General features: G+C 56.5%; 1 protein-coding gene across 1 annotated transcript in view; it reads right to left on the bottom strand.

Moving 5' to 3' along the window:
- The window catches only part of NCOR2 (nuclear receptor corepressor 2), a 361,555-nt gene that overhangs the window by 14,791 nt on the left and 329,729 nt on the right, over positions 1-17,035 (bottom strand). The window contains 12 exon segments of the mRNA XM_078154258.1: positions 625-785; positions 787-819; positions 1,668-1,798; positions 2,681-3,102; positions 5,322-5,517; positions 6,396-6,545; positions 6,996-7,145; positions 9,488-9,736; positions 11,545-11,772; positions 12,067-12,403; positions 14,624-14,901; positions 16,297-16,383. Coding sequence (XP_078010384.1) covers positions 625-785; positions 787-819; positions 1,668-1,798; positions 2,681-3,102; positions 5,322-5,517; positions 6,396-6,545; positions 6,996-7,145; positions 9,488-9,736; positions 11,545-11,772; positions 12,067-12,403; positions 14,624-14,901; positions 16,297-16,383 — 2,422 coding nt within the window.

Here is a 17,035-nt window from a genome sequence, read left to right as displayed (position 1 = left end):
GGGGAGCATCTCTGTTTGAATCATCGTGGCTTACATGGGATCACGTCTTGTGGGTCATAGGTGACAGGACCTCTGCACTGCCCCCACCTCCCACCCCCATCCCAGGATGCTGAGAGCAGGGGCACAGAAACTCACTTCAACGATTTTCCATTAAACAGAGCTACTCCCTGGACCAGGCCCTGTAGGAGGCACAGGGAGCCTGGACACAAGGCCAAATAGCCCCCTGACCTCAGGGAGCCTACATTCCAGAGGGGGCAGGCATGACAGCGTGCGTGTCAAGCTTCTATATGTGTCCTGCCCCGTATGCCTCTGTCAAGGTTTGCCACCTCTTCCTGTCAAGAGGGGTCAGAGACAGCAGGCCTCATCCACTGAACCAATAATAATAATTTCCAGGGGGTCTGGGTCCCAGTCTACCCCCAGCTGACACACAGGTTCACAAAGTCTAAACCAGAAGGAACCCCAGGGGCCACTGAGTCCAACCCCCTCATTTTACAGATGGGGAAACTGAGGCCTAGAGTGGGGAAGGAGGCAAGCATGAAAGGCAGGATCTGACCCCAGCTCCTGGCCGTTCCGACGCAGCACCCGGGGAGATGGCCACCCCCACCCCCCACCCCCTCGGCTCACCTCTTGCCTCCTTCGCTCTGGGGGGAGATGCGGGAGGCGGCACCGTGGTCCGGCTGGGGGAGGTAGACCTCGCTGGGCGTCCGGCGTAAGTCCAGCACGGGGCAACTGGCCCCAGGAAAGGAGTAGAGAGGGGCCGGGAGGTGAGAGTTGAGCTGCTGGGGGGTGATGGCGGGTATAGTCTTGGGTGATCACCTCCTGGGGGGGCAGGGAACGGAAACACGTGACCGGGAATGTGGGCGGCCTCCGCTCATACCTTCCCTGCTCCCCCAGAGTCACCCCACTGGACCCAGTGTCCCCGCCTGTCCTGCCGGCCGGTGACCTCTCTGGCGGCCCTAGCTTGCCTCTCCGTCTGCATCTGCTGCGGTCCCTGACTGAGCCTCCGCTGCACAGCGGGAGCTCTGCTCAGGATCTGGGGACAATCCACGAGATCGCAGATTTAGGACAGATTAGGGACCGCAGCAACCAACATTTATACGAGGCTTTAAGATCTGCAGAACGCTTTATATACATATTCTCTCATCCGATCCTCACGACGAGCCCACAGGGAAGGCATTACTGTATCCCCATTGTACAGATGAGAAAACTGAGGTGCCTCAGATGACTTGCTTCAGGTCACAGCTATAGACTGTCAAACTCGGGTCTCCCTGGCTCCAGGCCCCACACTGTGGCACTGCGCCACCTAGTGGACTCTGGTTTAAACCTTTCATTTTTAGATGAAGAAACCAAGTCCCAGGGACAGGAAATCACAGCATGCTGGAAAGGGCCAAGAAGGTCCCTTGGTCCAGCGCCCTCAGTGATGGATGAGGCGATCTAGGTCCGATGAGGGGATGTCGCACGCCAAAGGCCGCTGAACTCGTGAATGCATGTGGGCCCGAGAGCCGTAGGTCGGCGCCACGTCCCGAGAGCCGTGGGGCCGGCACTGTGTCCCAGGGCCCCTCCCAGCACCCGCCATCCCACCTCCCGAGGAGCGGGAAAGGGTCAGACCCAGAGGGCCGGGCTAGGCTAGAGGGTCAAGAGGAAGAAGGCCCACAGCAGCTCCTTACGCTGATGTGTTGGGCTAGAGTGACCACCCGCTGGTGACCCTTGACCACAGAAGAAGACATCGGCTGCCCGGGCGACTGTTGACTCTCCGGGGGCTGCCGGCCATGGGAGGTCTCAGACAACTTCAAGGAACCTGTGGGGAGGGAGAAGGAACGTGGGCCGTCACACGGGGTTCTGGCCCTGGGGGTGCTGGGTTCTGCTGTGGGGTAGAACAGGAGGGCAGAAGTGGGTCTGCCCAGTCCAAAGGCTTTGCCCCCTGCCACAGATCCCACACTTGTCTCCCGGTTAGTTTGGGACTTCGGTTTTCGTTGTTTCATGTTTAAACTGGACCTGAGATTGAGACCAGTCACCAGGCATAATCTGCCAGGGACTCTGCTAAGTAATGGCTCCCAGTGGAGAAACGCCCTTTCCCAAAGCAGACCTCCGCCTCTGCACGAAGTGTCTAATGGGCTAAGTGACCTGCCCAGGGTCACGCCACCAACATGAGTCAGAGGGGCAGCTGAGCTATGAGGCTGGCCCAGTGTTCCTTAGACCCCGTGGCAGGGATCAGCACACCGGTCCCATCACTGCCCCCTCCTCATAAATCAGAGTAACTGGTACTGGTATCTGCACTGGGGGGACCCACCTTCAATGGACAGTGTGACATCCCAACACCTCTGAGGGCAGATCCAGGGACCGCCCCCCCTTTCCCCCACTGCCATGTTCACCCAAACCATCCCACTTCCTTAACACTGGGCTATGCCAGGAGGGTCATGGGGAGACCTTCCTTGAACCCCAGACCCGGCTCCTCTGCATCGTACAGCACGGTGCCCCCATGCTCCCAAGCCCCCCAGCCAAGCCTCTGTCTCAAAAGAGTCTCAAGGCATCCCAGCTTGCAGTTCTCTGCCTGTTGTGTCCCTGTTAACATGGGAGGCCCTCAAGGGCAGCGCTGTGTTTTCCCCTCCTGTGGATCTGGCCCACAGCAGGTGCTTTGCTGAGGCTCATTGCTCTGAGTGTAAAAGCTGCTGGGTCTTACCCAGAGCTCGAAGGTCCAGGTCCTGCATGGGGAAGTTCTTGTTCTGAGCCTTGTCTCTGTGCTGCTCGTTGGCCGGGGCCGGGTGCGGGGGCTGAGACTCCAGCGCAGGGTGGGCCGCGTGGCTCTTCCCCTGCCCTCGGCCCGAGCTGGAGCCCGAGATCGGGCCGGAGGATGCCAGGGACCTCGGCTCGGCGGCTTTACTGGGGGACGGCGGTGGCTCCAGGCCCCCGCGGCTGGGGTGCTTGGCCACGAAGGGGCTGCTTTCCAGGCGGGGGCGCTCCGACCGCGGGGGCCGGGAGGCCTCCTTCTGGAGGACGGTGGGGTCGATGATGGTGGGGTAGCCCCCGTCCATGGTGCCCAGGGGGCAGTGTGGGGCAGGTGGGAAGCCCGTGGAGCGTACCGGTGAGGTGGCCGAGGAGGACCTGGAGGGAAAGACAGGAGCCATCAGCACTGTGAGGGCCCCCAAGGCACAAGAGCGTCCTTTGGGGCGCTGGGGATGGCAGCAGCCTGGGCTCAGAAGGAATGCAGATCTGCGTCGGAGCTTAGAGCCTCGGGGAGCTGGGGGCCCAGGGCAGAAGAAACAGGAGGGGGGTCTGTAAGCCTGGGGCCTTTTCATGGGAAGAAGAGACCACGCAGGGAACCACAATAACCTGAGATGAAACAGAAAAAACACAGCAGAGGAATACAACTAGAATCTATCAAATACCATCCCATCTGATCCTCACACCATCCTGGGAGGAAGGCCTGTACCCATTTTATAGATGATGAAACCATAGCAAGCAGAGGCTACGTGACACAGGCAAGGTGGACTGGTAAGAAATGGAATTTAAATATTTTACAGAGAGAGAGAATTCGGGACTGAAAAGAAATATTTTTTAAAAATGCAATTTTCCTGGTACTAAAGGCATGATTAATTTGAAATATATGGCTATCCCAAACTTGAAGGTACAGCCTTCAAATAGACCTTTTCATAAATAAAAACTTGACTATGGGGGTTTAATCAAACGAACCCAAGATATCAAAGTGTGTGTCCTAAACACCCTCCCGCAGCAGGGGTCTGAATTCCATGTTGTCTGGTAAACTGTGGGTTTCCAGTGACCTTTGTTTTTGTCTCCTACACATTTTTGTATTTCATTACCTTAAACATGTTTATGGATGTTTACAAAATTAACAAGTTGTTAAAACTGGGGAGGGGGGTGTGCAAACAGCTGGCATTGGCAGAGCCCTGTTCTGTCCCACCAACAACGAGGAATCGACCCCCTGTTGGAGGCCCAGTGGGTCCATTTCATGGCTGTTCAAATGAGCCCGGGAGCGGCCTCCAAGAAAGCAGGCCGTGGCCCCATGGACATCAGGCCACCGCCCATCCTGCTCAGCTCTGTCTCTCCAGGACAAGGCACCTTAACAAAGGACAGTGGGAGGGGGCATCCCTCGGGCCAGGCCGCACTGACCCACCACCTGCTGAGGAAAACCTGGCCCCGGCCTACAGCGCCCTGACGCATGGCTTAGAGCCGACTTCCTTCTATCTGGCTGACGGCAGAGACACCGATGCCAGCCGCGCAGGAGCTTGGGTCACCCAAACAGGGGCACCCCTGAGAACGAAGCCGCCAAGTCCAAGTCTGGGACGTTCTCTACTGCAGGTTCACCCCTCCAGGAGGGCGTGATGTAAACTACTCTTTCTCCTGTGAAAAATTCCCCTGCAGTCCACTGAGGTGCATGCTTTGTTCAGACACCTTCCCTCTCGGGTGAGTTCTAGGATTTTTTTTTTTGAAGAGGGAATGAATAAAGCAAGTCTGAAGATGCCCTGGCTTGTAAGTCGGACCGAGACTGTCCTCTGGGCCCAACCGAAACGCCCACCTCTCCCCTGCAGGCTTCCTTGGTCAACCCCAGAGCTGGAAGTGACTTCTCCCTCACCTGACCTCAGGGCACGTTATCAATCAACCAACACGCATCTGTGCCTGCCCTCAGGGAGCTTACATTCTACTGGAAGAAACCACAGGCACACATCAAAGCACACATAAGATGGACATAAAGTTAATCACAAGGTAATGGGAGCACCAGCAAGGGTGCAGGGCGTGGAGGAGCAGCTTCAGGAAAGGGCAGTTACCAGGTTCCCATCTCCAGGCCTTTGCTCAGGCAGGGCCCCACACCAGCGATACTCTCCCTCTTGGAATCTCGAGTTTCTTTTTTTCTTTTTTAAATTTTATTTATTTGTTTGTGGTTTCCAACATTCACTTGTGTAAGATTTTGAGTTCTAAATTTTCTCTCCTTCCCTCCGCTGGAATCTCTACTTTCAAGACTATTTCCTTGGGCGCCACAGCCTTATCTCTATAGGTTTATAACAACTGAGTTTGGCTAAGTGCTTAGAGAGGTGTCTGTGAAGAATGAATGAATGAATGATGGCAGGACGTGGAGGCAGCTCCCCCCCCCCAGAACTCTTTGTCAGGATCCTAACTTGAGAGCTGAAAGGGACCTCAGAGGCCATGCAGGCCAATCCTCATTTTACAGCTGGGGAAACTGAGGCCCAGAGGACATGGAGCCACAAGGGGCCTCAGAGGTCCAACCATTTCACAGCTGGGGAAACTGAGGCTAGGTGAGTTGCGTGCGGCCACACAGGTAGCAGGACGGTGGCCCGGCCCCATACCGTAGAACAGAGGGGGTGAGGCTCTCCACCGAGGCGATGATGCCCTTCACGCCTGTGTTGTGGAGCACGCTGGGTCTCTGCTGGACATTCTCCTGGGTCCGGGGGGAGATGGGTGAATGCTGGTGGCTGTGAGAATGAGAGGCCGGCCGACTGCCGCCACCACCCCCACCGCTGCCTCCGCTGCTCTGCTCCGTACCTGAGGATGAGCCCGAGGGGTCAGGAGGAGGGGGAGGTAGGGAGCGGGGCAGGGCGGGGGGGGGGGGAAGTCCTGGGTCTTCAAAGACCACCCGATGGGAGTGGAGAGGGTGGCAGACCGCCAGGGGCCCAGGAAGAGGCTCCAGAGTCAGAGAGCTTCTTCACATGGGGAGGGGGCTCTAACCCGGTTCAAACAACTTCCCTGCCAATCACTCTTCACCTTATCCTCTGAACACCACCATGAGGGAAGCAAGCTTTGGAACGTTCTCCCCATTTTAGATGGGGAGACTGAGGCTCAAAAAGGTTGGCCTGACTAACGTGGTTTGTAACAAAGCGCTTTCTATCCATCGTGCCACCTCCATCGACCCTTACAACAAGTCTGCCAGGGAGGCGTGACTGTTATACCCATTTTACAAACAGAGAAAATGAGGCTGGAAGGTGGCAGGTGACGAGCCTAACAAAGCACAATCCGTGTTTATACAGAGGACATTCTATCATCCCTTCTAATCATGGCCCTGGGAGGTAGGCCATACCTTTTACAGATGAGTAAACTGAGGCTGACATGTCATGCCCCCAGGGAGGGGATTGGAACTCAGGTCTGCCTGCCCCCAAGTACAGGCATTAGCAGCTGTGCTGGCCTGGACCCTGACCCAGAGATCCGAATCTCTGGCCTCCTAACTCCGAGCCCAAAGCTCTCCCCACCTCCCTGGGCTACCTTGCATCACCACCACAACACCCTGCAAACACAGGGGCTGCAGGCCCCCCAAGCTGGAGCACGGGGGCCAGGCAGTGAGTGTGGGAGGGGGGCTCCATGCTCCCGTGCCTGCGTGCAAGAACTGACCCTGACTGTGGCACCCTCTGACCTCTCCCTGCCCTTACCTGGCCTCCAAATGGGTGCGTGCTCCACAGTCGGGGTGGGTGCCAGAACAGACTTCTCCCGGTCACGCTCTCGATCTCGATCTCGCTCCCGGTCTCGCTCCCTCTCAGAGGAAGATGTCCCCGTCGGTTTAGTAATGTGGGTGGGGCCTCCTGAGGTTTAAAAGGGCTCGAATCAGCTACGTCTTTCGTGCCAATGTCTCAGCTCCAGGGCAGGCTTTGGATGGAACACCCAGGCCTTGCAGGGTTAGGGAACGGAGAGGGGGAGGAACTTTCCAAGGACCCACAGCAAAGAGAGAACCCAAGCATCCTTTGCGTTTGGCCTGGGGTCTTCTGCTCCCTCACACTCCCGCCCCGTGATGACCTTACAGCTAGGCAGAGTCCAGCGTTCTGTCCGTCCCTCCTTTCTCCCCATCTCTCTCCCTCTCCCTCCTTCCTTAGTCTAACCCTCAGTCTTCCATGTCTCCCTCCCCCAGCCTCCACTCCAGCTGTTGTCCTGGAAGGGTCTACAGCGGCCTCTCTCTCTCACCCCCGTCTGCACAGCCTCCAGAAAGCCACCTCTCTGGCCTCACCAGCCACCAGGCAGGAGGCAGGGGTCCTTACCTGGGGAGAGTGGGGAGGGGCTGGGCCTGCTGCTGAAGGGCTGGGGGGCACTGGGGATGTATGTGATCCGGTCGATGGAGGTGGCCGAGGTGCCCGGCGTGGGGGGCACCAGCACTGGCAGGTGGGGCACTTGGGACAGGTCGATGATGCCTACAGAGGGAAGACATGGAGGAGGAAGGTCAAGGGGCAACCACCCCAGAAAGGCCCGGCCAAGACCGGAGAGAGGGCTCCCTGAGCAGGGAAGGGAAAGGGGCGGGTTCCTCCTGGGACACACCGGCAGGTGCACCGGGCGCGCACACCCCAGACTGCACGCCTGTGTGCCCCCAGTACCCCTCCTCACGCCCGTCCATCCACAAAAAGGAGCCCCAGGACTCCTTCCATTATCCTCTCTTGGCCCCTACACCTTTCACCTGCTATCTCTAGGTCAGCCCCTTCATTTCACACAAAGGGAAATTGAGGCCTAGAAGGAGGAAGTGACCCATCTAAGGCCACAAAGAAGGCAGCACAGATTCCAACAGAATCCTAAACCAATTAGCCAATCAACAAACAATCATCACTCTTCATTCTATATTCACGACGTGCCAGGTGCCGTACAAGGCAAGCTCTCAAAGGTGAGATCCCAGGGAGAGAAACGTGTTCATGAAAAATCCAGAGCTCTATGTGACAGCCCCCTCCAACAGCCTCCTGCTTCTGTATTTGCTTTGGACACAGTTAGAGAAAGGCACAAGCACGTGCACGCACACGTCTATCTCGGCAGGACGTAAACCCTCTGAGGACAGGGACTGGCCTATTTCTGTCTCTGCATCTCCAGCTTGTACGCAGCCTTGGGCCTGGCCCCCAGCACACGCCTGATGCCGCTTCCTCACTGACGGATGGGCCGGGGGGCCTCAGGCTGCTGACAACGATGCCATCTACACTAAAAGCGCGGCCCCTCCTTGGGCCAGGCAGGCCAAACTGGGAGGCTCCCCGAGAGTGGGGCCAGGGGGCCAAGGCCGGACACTAGGGTTCTTACACGTCCTGGCCAAAGATCTAAGAGACAGGGATGGGAGGCAGGAGGTGGTGGAGGAAACATCCCACCAGATCACAGCTGGTCATGGCCGTGTGAAAAGGCAGAGACGTGCCTTCATCCACATCCAGGCGGTAATCCTTACAAAGGACCTCATTCCCTGGTCTTCAAGAGCACCAAGGGCCAGAAGAGATGTCAGCCTCGGTCCGGGCCCTCTCGTTACATGGCAGGCCAGGAGGAGGAAGTGACTTGCCCAGGGTCATGCTGGCCACGAGCGGCAGAGACAAGACACGAACCCTCTACCGCCAGAGTTCTTTTCTCTGAGTCCTATTGCCTCCCTACTCAAATGTCATCTCCTCACAGGGTCTCTACCAGGGATGTGCAGTATGCCTGTACACGTATGTGGACATGCGTGTGTATATGCACGTACACATGCACGAGCCATGCTCCCCTGCCAAATGTAAAAGATGGGTGATTTTGCCAAAGCACACGTGCGTGCACGTGAGGACGTGCAAGGCCCGCAGAAAGCCCTGTGCTCCCTATTGCCCCAACGACAAATTAGCTTCTGAGGCCCTTCCCACCCGCCCTAAGCTCCTGCACATAAAATGTGGCCCTTCCGGCATTCTCCGGTGCAGCCAGACTAGCCTTCCTTCTCGTCCTCATGGCCCGTCTCACACTTGCCCATCTCCCGCCTTTGCACTGACTGTGTCCCACGCCTGGACTTCGACAGACAAATATATACACATATGTACGTGTCTAAGCATGAGTGCATGTATAGCCCTGCTCTCTCTTTCCAACAGAATATAAGGTCCTTGGGGGGTCTCTGTATTTGGATCCTCAAGGCTTGGCATACAGTAGGCACTTCATAGATGCATGCTGATTGATTTTATATATACATATATATACATATATATGTATATGTATATACACACACACACACACATATACACATACACATATATACATTTATAAATACATACATACATGTGTGTGTATATATATAAGTATATTCTTTTTTTTTGGTTAGGCAATGGGGTTAAGTGACTTGCCCAGGGTCACACAGCTAGTAAGTGTTATGTGTCGGAGGCCGGATTTGAACTCAGGTCCTCCTGAATCCAGGGCTGGTGTTCCATCCGCCTAGCTGCCCTGATTATATTTTTAATATATTTTGTACAGTCTAACTGATGTACACATTGTCACCCTGGGTAGATTATAAGCCCTCTGAGGGCAGGGCCCATCTCTTTCTGTCATGGCGCCTATAACACCAAGCATACTGCTTAGAATACAGTAAGTGCTGAATAAATGCTTGTGGAGGGACTGACTGCTGTCATATGCAGGGCCCTGGATGCCCCCAGGCATGGACTCCGCTCGCCCCCTCAAACACAGCCTCTCTGTCTCACCCAAGCCAGTCTTGTGCACCAAATAAAGCTTCTCGTTCTCTCCCGTGGCCCCTTGGCCTCCCTGAGGGGCTCCCAGCCCTGCCTACCCCGGGGTCCAGCGGCATAGTTGAGCGCCAGGGAGGACTCCCTGCGGATGATGTCAGCTCGCTGGGCCATGGCGGTGGCCGCGGCGGCGTTGTGATGCATCTGCTGGGATGTGATGTAGTCATTGATAATGGTCTGTCTGTTCTCCATGGCTGTGGTGTCTGGGTAGCCACGAATGAGGTACGGTGGATACAGGTGTGGGTAGGTGGGATTTGGGGCCAGGTGCCGGGGCAAGTAGTAAGCGGCGGTAGCTGGGAGGAGGAGAAGAAGGGAAAAAAACAAACAAACAAGAAAAAAACCCAAGAGGTGAGTATTTGGTTTGCTGCTGGCTCTAGACCCTGGGGACTAGGTTCTCAAATGTCTAAGAAGGGAGCTGGGCAAATGGCGGTCCTGGAGCCCGGCCCCCCTCCGGCTTCCTTGTCTTCAACACTTGGTTCGGGGACAGGCTCAATCTGGCGCTGGGTTGGCCGGGCTCCCGGAGGGGCTGCCAGCAGGCGTGCACCAGATGTAGGCTGCTCTCTGCCTGCCAATGTGTCTGTCCTGAGGGGACAGCCAGGGCAGCCCCGGGTCTCTGGGCCCAGCTGGGAAGATCAACTCGAAACATGGCTCTGGGAATTCAAACTCTTTAATAGTCAAGGGCAATTCCCACGAGGGCTGAGTGGGGCTCCCAATTCAGCTCTGCCATGGAGAAACGGACCCTGGCCACCGTCGAGTGGAAGGCACCCTGGATTTGGAATCACGAGCATCCACGGTACATAATGACCGCCCTGGGCCTCAGGTGCTGAGCTGTAAAATGAGGGTGTGGGGACAGACGGCCTCTGAGGTTCCTCTGAGCTCCAAGTCCATGATCCTCTAAGGCACCCTCTGAGACTCAGTTTCTTCATCCGTAAAGTGGGTGGATTGGGCTGGCTGGCCTTCAAGGTCCCTTCTAGCTATAAACCTGTGATCCTAACACTACCTTCCCACAGATCACTCCAGGCAAAGACTTCTAGGACTGGAAAGGGGCCTTGCTATCCATTCCCACTGTCTGAAGGGCTCCTGCCTAGTCTGAACCCATGCTCCCACCCCACAAAGTGGGCACAGCTGGTGAGCCAGGCATCTGAGTCCACCTCAGTCAAAAGCTCAGGCTGCCAGCTGGAGGAGGCCAGAGATGGCTCTGGAGGCTACTGGCATCTGCCGCTGCACCCCAAGGGACTTCAGTTTCCTCCTCCGCACAAGAAGGCAATCAGACTGATGGTGCCTGTGATGTCTTCTAGCTTTGAGCGTCTGTATCCCCACTGCTTGCTTGGTACACAGAAAGGGATTAATAATTGCTTTGGAATTCACTGTCCTACTCCATGATCACCCTGTTACTCGTCTTCTCTAAAGAGAAGACTGTTTCCCTCATAATCCAGCCCAAAGCCAATGGCCTGCTGCTGACTTTTGATGCGACCGCGGGCCAGAGCGCTCCCCAACTTTCTCACCAATCACGCAGGGGATAATGACTGCCTTTCCCACCCCCCCCCCCGCCAAGGTCAACTGAGCTAAGAGATTGGAATGTGGTTTGGAAGGTAAATGCAGAGTCATCCCACTCCACCCTGCCAAGAATAATAACGATAACGATGACGATGATAACCGTTCACCAAAGGCCTCTCGTGTGCCAAGCACTGAGCGAGGTGTCCAAAGATGAAAATGTCCCCACCCTCGAGGAGCCATCAGCCTAGCTGGGGAAGACAAGCCCTGAGCTCTCCAGGCTTGACCTCCTCTGGAATATGCTCTCCTCAGTGGGGCAGCTTCGGCTTGGTGTGAGGAAAGGCGCTCACGAGTGCCCCCTGGGCAGGTGACTGGAGAATCACAGGATGTGAGAGCTAGCGGGGAAGTCGGGGGACATCTATCCAACTCTCTCATTTTATAGATGAGGAAACTGAGGGCCACAAAAAGGGAGTGACTTGCCCAAGGAGACTCAGGGACTGAAGTGTCAGATACGGGATAGGAACCCAGGTCTCTGGCTGCAGGGCCAAGGTTCTTTCTCCTCTACCAGGCTGCCTCCAATGGGGAGGGAACGGGCGGAGGGCCTTACCTGCATCCAGGGGGATCCCCCGGGGGATGGAAGTCGGGTCAAAAGCCAGCGGAATGTGTCCCCTGTACAAGTCCACGCCGCTCACGCCTCTGAGTAAGTGCTCATAGGGAGACATGGGGTGCGGGTGGTGGTCCGGCACCGTGGTATGTGGCGACTTGGAGCTGGCAAGCTCCCGAGGCGTTGCCGTGATCTTCCTCTCTTGGGATCCCTTGCTGGATGAAAGACTTCCTGGAGAGTGAGGAGAGAGAGGATCAGCCCCACTCCTGGGGATGCTTGAATCCTCAAGCAGCACTTATTAAGTGCCAACTGCATACCAGGTGCTGGGGACAGAATGCAGCAGCCTGGTCCTCTAGGAACCTCCAGTCTAGCTGGGGGAGGCAGGCGCTGGCACCTCCAGGGTTAGCCTGGGATAACTCTGCCACCAGGGCCTCAATGGGCAGCTTAGAGTGAGCCTCCTCCCCCATCAGACCAAGATCCCCACCACCCCCGGCTGCCCCAGCCTCCCCAGGCAGACACACTCACCCTCTTGCTGCCGGGGTGTGGACTCCCGGGTGGACACGGGAGACCCCCGGGGCAGATGGGCGAAGGCTGTGGCGTGGTCCTCATAAGTCAGGGGGCTCTGGCGGGGCTTCCCCAGCTCAGGCACGATCACGGGCGCCCCCCGGGTGATGGAGCCCCCGGAGCCGGAGACAGAGCTGGGCCGGCTCTTGAGGGTCTCCTCATAGCAGCGGTCCATGGCGCGGGGATCCTGCATCACGTCGAGCGGGTGCACGGGGTGGAACGTCCTGCCGGGGCTGCCGATGATGGAGCGGACGTCGTGCTTTTTGGAGCCGCCGCCGTCGTATTTCAGAGGCGTTCCCTGGGCAGGGAGGGGGGCGGGGGGCGGTGAGAGGGCAGCCTCAGACCGCGGTCTGCCCGCGTCGCCGGCACCCGAGTACCTCTACTCTCAAAATTCCATTGACACCAGACACACAGAGGGGTAGAGAGCAGAACAAACACCGCCCACTTTGGAGTCAGCGGACCGGGGCCAATCAATCACTACCACCTGTTAGGTGCCTACTGTGTGCCAGGCACTGGAGAGACAAAGGAGAAACAAAAAGAATCCCCAGCCTCAAAGAGCTTACATTCTGAGGAAGACATACACATCAAAGGCTGTGAGATGCAGGGAGAGCTGGGCCTCAGTGGCCTCATCTGTAAAGTGCACGGAGTAGAGCCAGCTGGTGAGTGCAGTGCACAGAACACTGGGCCTGGAGTTAGAAAGACCCGAGTTCAAATCCAGCATCAGATACTTACTAGCTATGTGACCCTGGGCGAGTCACTTAACCCGTTTCCCTCAGTTTCCTCACTACCTCTCAGGGCTGTTGTGAAGATAAAATGAGGTGATACATGTAAAACACCAGCACAGTGCTTGGCAGGTAGTAAGCACTCCATAAATGCTTATTCCCTTCCCCTGAGGCAGCTCCCTACACTGAGTGTCCAACGCCACAGCCTTATTAACAGCTACTAAGCGCACTGCGTACAAGAAAGGCAGGGGACAAGATCGCCCCTGCCCTCCGGACTGGCTCAAGCCTGACCCACGCCTGACACCTGGGACCTGACCAGGGCCGAGGCAGCTAGGGGCTGCCCTGCCCCAGGCAATGAACTTCGGAGGCAGGAGGACCCGAGTTTGAATCCTGTCTCAGCCACACACTGGCTGGGTGACCCTGTGCAAATCACGTTGCCTGTCTCAGCTTCCGTTTCCCCATTTGTAAAATGTGGATATGAGCAACTATATCGGAAAGTTATTGTGAGGACCAAATGAGATCATGTGTCCAAAGTGCTTTGCAAACCCTAAAATGCTCACTATTAGTAATAATGCTATTATTAATGAAGTTAGTAATAATATTTTTTAATTTTTATTTCTTTGCTGAGGCAATCAGGGTTAAGTGACTTGCTCAGGGTCACACAGCTAGTAAGTGTCAAGTGTCTGAGGCAGAATTTGAACTCAGGTCCTCCTGACTCCAAGGCTGGTGCTTATCCACTGCACCACCTAGCTGCCCCAGTTACTAATACTATTGATGATAAGAAAAATAGAAACTGTGATGTTGAAAGCCCAGACAGATTAAAGAATCAGAGGTCTCCCAGTGCTGGAGAAGGCTTCAGGGATAATCTAGTCCCAGGAAGACAGGGCCAGGCATCACCCCTCTGGCACTCAGACCAACAAGGCCCTGTGTGGCCTGCAGAGCCCCTGCCTGGTCCCCAGGGAAGCCGGCCTAGTCTCCTCCTGACCAGCTCCAACTGGGAGGGAACGGAACCCTAGCCTGCCCCTTTGAACTCGCACCTCCTGCTCCCAGCTCTGCCCTCTGGAGCTGAGCAGAGCAAGCGGAACCCCTCCTGCGTGTGGGCCCCTAGCCGCCAGCTCTCCCCCTGCGACAGGATACACTACTGGCTGTCAATCAGTCAATCCCCAAGCACCTACACCATCCCTGCCTGCGGGAGCTCCCGCGCTGGGGGAGCGAGACAAGAGAAGCCCAGCAGAGCCCAGAAAGGGCTCCTGACGGGGCCGGGAGCATCCCGCTGGGCCCTGGGGTGGCTTCCAAGTGCCCAGTCAGGGAGGGGGAGCATCCCGCTGGGCCCTGGGGAGGCCTCCTAGCGTCCAGCAGGTGCTTCACAAACAAGACTCATGTCCGCAGGGCCCTACGAGTTTTACAGGCTTAAAAGATGGTAGGCCATCTGGCCTCACACCATGCCTTGGAAGGTGCAGGCAGCCAGCACTGCGCCCATTTTATGGATGAAGCCTTGAATGGTTAACCGAGTTGTTCAGCATCACATGGACGCTGAGTATCTAAAGTAGGCAGTAAGCCCCAGCCCTCCTGACTCCGCATCTACACCACCTCTTACAGGTGAGCAAATGAGGTTTAAACCTCTGCACCAGGGTAGGGTAGGGGGTGAGTGACTGGAGGCAGACTCCTCTCAGACCCCAACAACGAGCAAACACTCACAAATGCCCCTACCAGTAAGGTTTACCAAGCCCCTCCCTCTACCGCCACCCCCCATCTCACAGAGGACACACCGCTGGGGCTCCGAGCCCCTCTCCTACCTGTGTGATGGAGCCTTCTTTAAGAGGCCGCGGCGGGCCAGGGAGGTCAGGCGTGTGGTGGAGCTCCTCCCGCGGGATCTCGTGGATGGAGCGGCCTGCCTCCTTCACGGTGGCCACCAGGCCCTCGTGTCCCTTGATCTTCATCGGGGCCAGCCCCTCCAGCGGCCTCACTTTGTACGGGTCGGGCAGGTCACGAGGCGGGGTGCTCTCTCTCTTCATGTGCTTGGCTTCCCGGCGCAGGTAGTCCTCCTGGGCCTCCACGTAGGACCGAGGTATACCTGTTGGGAGCCGGGTGGGCACCACGCTGAACTGGGGCTCTCCTCCCACACCGACAACCCACCCCAGAGGACAGCGCCCTTCTCGAGGCCCCTTTCAGAGCCCGTCCGCCGGGCTCAAAGACACACCCTACGCCTCCCTTTCTGTGAGGCTGGCGGGCCAAGGAAGACCCGGGCCTGAGTCCTGTCTCTGTCCCCTGACTTTGTGAGTCCCTGGCACACGTGCTAGGTCTGTCTCTGTGACTCGGTCTCCCAGATGGGGAAATTCACCAAATCCCAGAGTTCGTAGAAGCTGGGAGCAACCTTCGAGGACCTAGCCAGCGAGAAGCAGAACTGAGCCTCGGATTCAAGCCCAGGATCCTCTCTACTGCACCACACTGCCTGACCCCAAGGCTGCTCAAAAAGAACAACAGGGATGTTGCACACTTTCACCAGGGGCTTATGAAGGTGTGTGTTCACGCATGCTCGTGTGTGTCTGGGTTGGGGGGTGTGAGTCCGCACAGGTCAGTATGTGTTGGTGTGTATGGTTACATACGTATGTGAGTGTATTTGTACTGACATACTGGTATGTATGAGTATCTATGTGTGTTAGTGAGTGTCTGTGTCGACAAGTGTAGGGAGGCGTGGTTGCGTGTGACCACGTTTGGCCTGGCGCGTGTGTTTGCGTCCACTTGTCGGCCCTATCCAGAGACTCTAAGGCCCGTCGGGGCCTTCTTCCCCCTCCTCACGGGCCGCAGGTACTGCAGGAAAGCCAGGGTGTGAGCGCTGGCTCAGCCACTTGAGTGAATCGCCTCATTCTGTTGGGCTCCCTGTTTTCTCATCTATCACTGGGGAATACCGGTGCCCTGCCGTGCTTCCCTACACACTTCACAGGGAGGCAGCGGCCTTGGAGGCAGGAAGGCCTGAGTTTACTGACATATAGTAACTGAGTGACCCTGGGACAGTCAACTCCACCCCTTCTGCAAAAGGGAAGTGTGTGTGTGTGTGTGTGTCTGTGTGCGCACATGTGCATGGGGGGCAAACATGGACCAGACGGCCTCTGGGTTTCCTTCCGGCCTTGCCTCTATGACCCTATGGTTCAGTCATTTCCTCTCTCTAGGACTTTTGCACTAGATGTCCTCAGAGCTCATTTCAGCTTTAGCCAGCCCTGTGCTCCCATGACATGGACCCCTACAGAATGGAAAGCTCAGGGCAGACAGCAAGCGCTGTGACACTGAAGAGGGCTAACCAGCACCTCCATTCAGAGGCACAAGGGGAAAGAGAGTGGCACCAGCCCGGGGCCTGCCCCTGGGAAAAGGGAAGAGAGCCGCAAGGCGGCTGCAGGGTCTCCTGGTCATTCCCCGCCCCCGCCTCCCTGCCCCACGTCTCCCACACAGACCGCTACCCAGGCAATGTCACCTTGTGTGATCGAGCCCCGGCTGTGGTGCTGCTCCTTCAGGTGGTGGGGGCTGTGTCTGTCGGGCGGGATCGCTCGGCCCATGAGACCTAGGGAGGTGGCAGAAGTGCAGTTAGATGGGTACCTGATACCAGAAGGAAGTGTGGCTTCTGGCTCCCTGGAAAAAGCAGAATAACAGAGTGAGTGGAGCACAGGATTTAGAGGCAGGAGACCTGGGTTCAATTCTGGCCTTCATCACTGACCAGGTGTGGAATCATTCACAAGCTGCTTAACTTTTCAGACCTTTAACCTTTCTCTCTCCAAGACTATAAATTGCACAGCAACTGGTGATCTACACCTGGCAGAGGGCATTTCCTCACTGGCAGTTGCTTATACCAATGAAATTACAGGTGCCAACCAAAACACACACACAGGCCTACTAACCTCACCCAGGTGTTGTGAGCAAGACGTCTGATGCCTCAAAGAGCTACATAAATGTGAGCTAGGGCTCTGGGCATTACTATGCTATTACTTTTTAAAAACTAGATCTGTGATTTCAATGGGAAAAGACAACTCCCAGGTGAGGAAAAGCCCTCCACCTGTCTGCCTCTTAAAGTCAGAGCAGTGGACAGAGTGCAGACCTGGCATCTGGACGACCTGAGTTCAAATCCAGCATCAGACACTTGGTAGCTGTGTGACCCTGGGCAAGTCACCTAGCTTCTGTCTGCCTCAGTTTCCTCAACTATAAAATAAGGATAATAA

The sequence above is a fragment of the Phascolarctos cinereus genome, unplaced genomic scaffold (genome assembly GCF_003287225.1).
Source record: "Phascolarctos cinereus isolate Bilbo 61053 unplaced genomic scaffold, phaCin_HiC Scaffold_4;HRSCAF=312, whole genome shotgun sequence".
NCBI classification, from domain to species: Eukaryota; Metazoa; Chordata; class Mammalia; order Diprotodontia; family Phascolarctidae; genus Phascolarctos; species Phascolarctos cinereus.
This window is presented reverse-complemented; position numbering and strand designations above follow the sequence as displayed.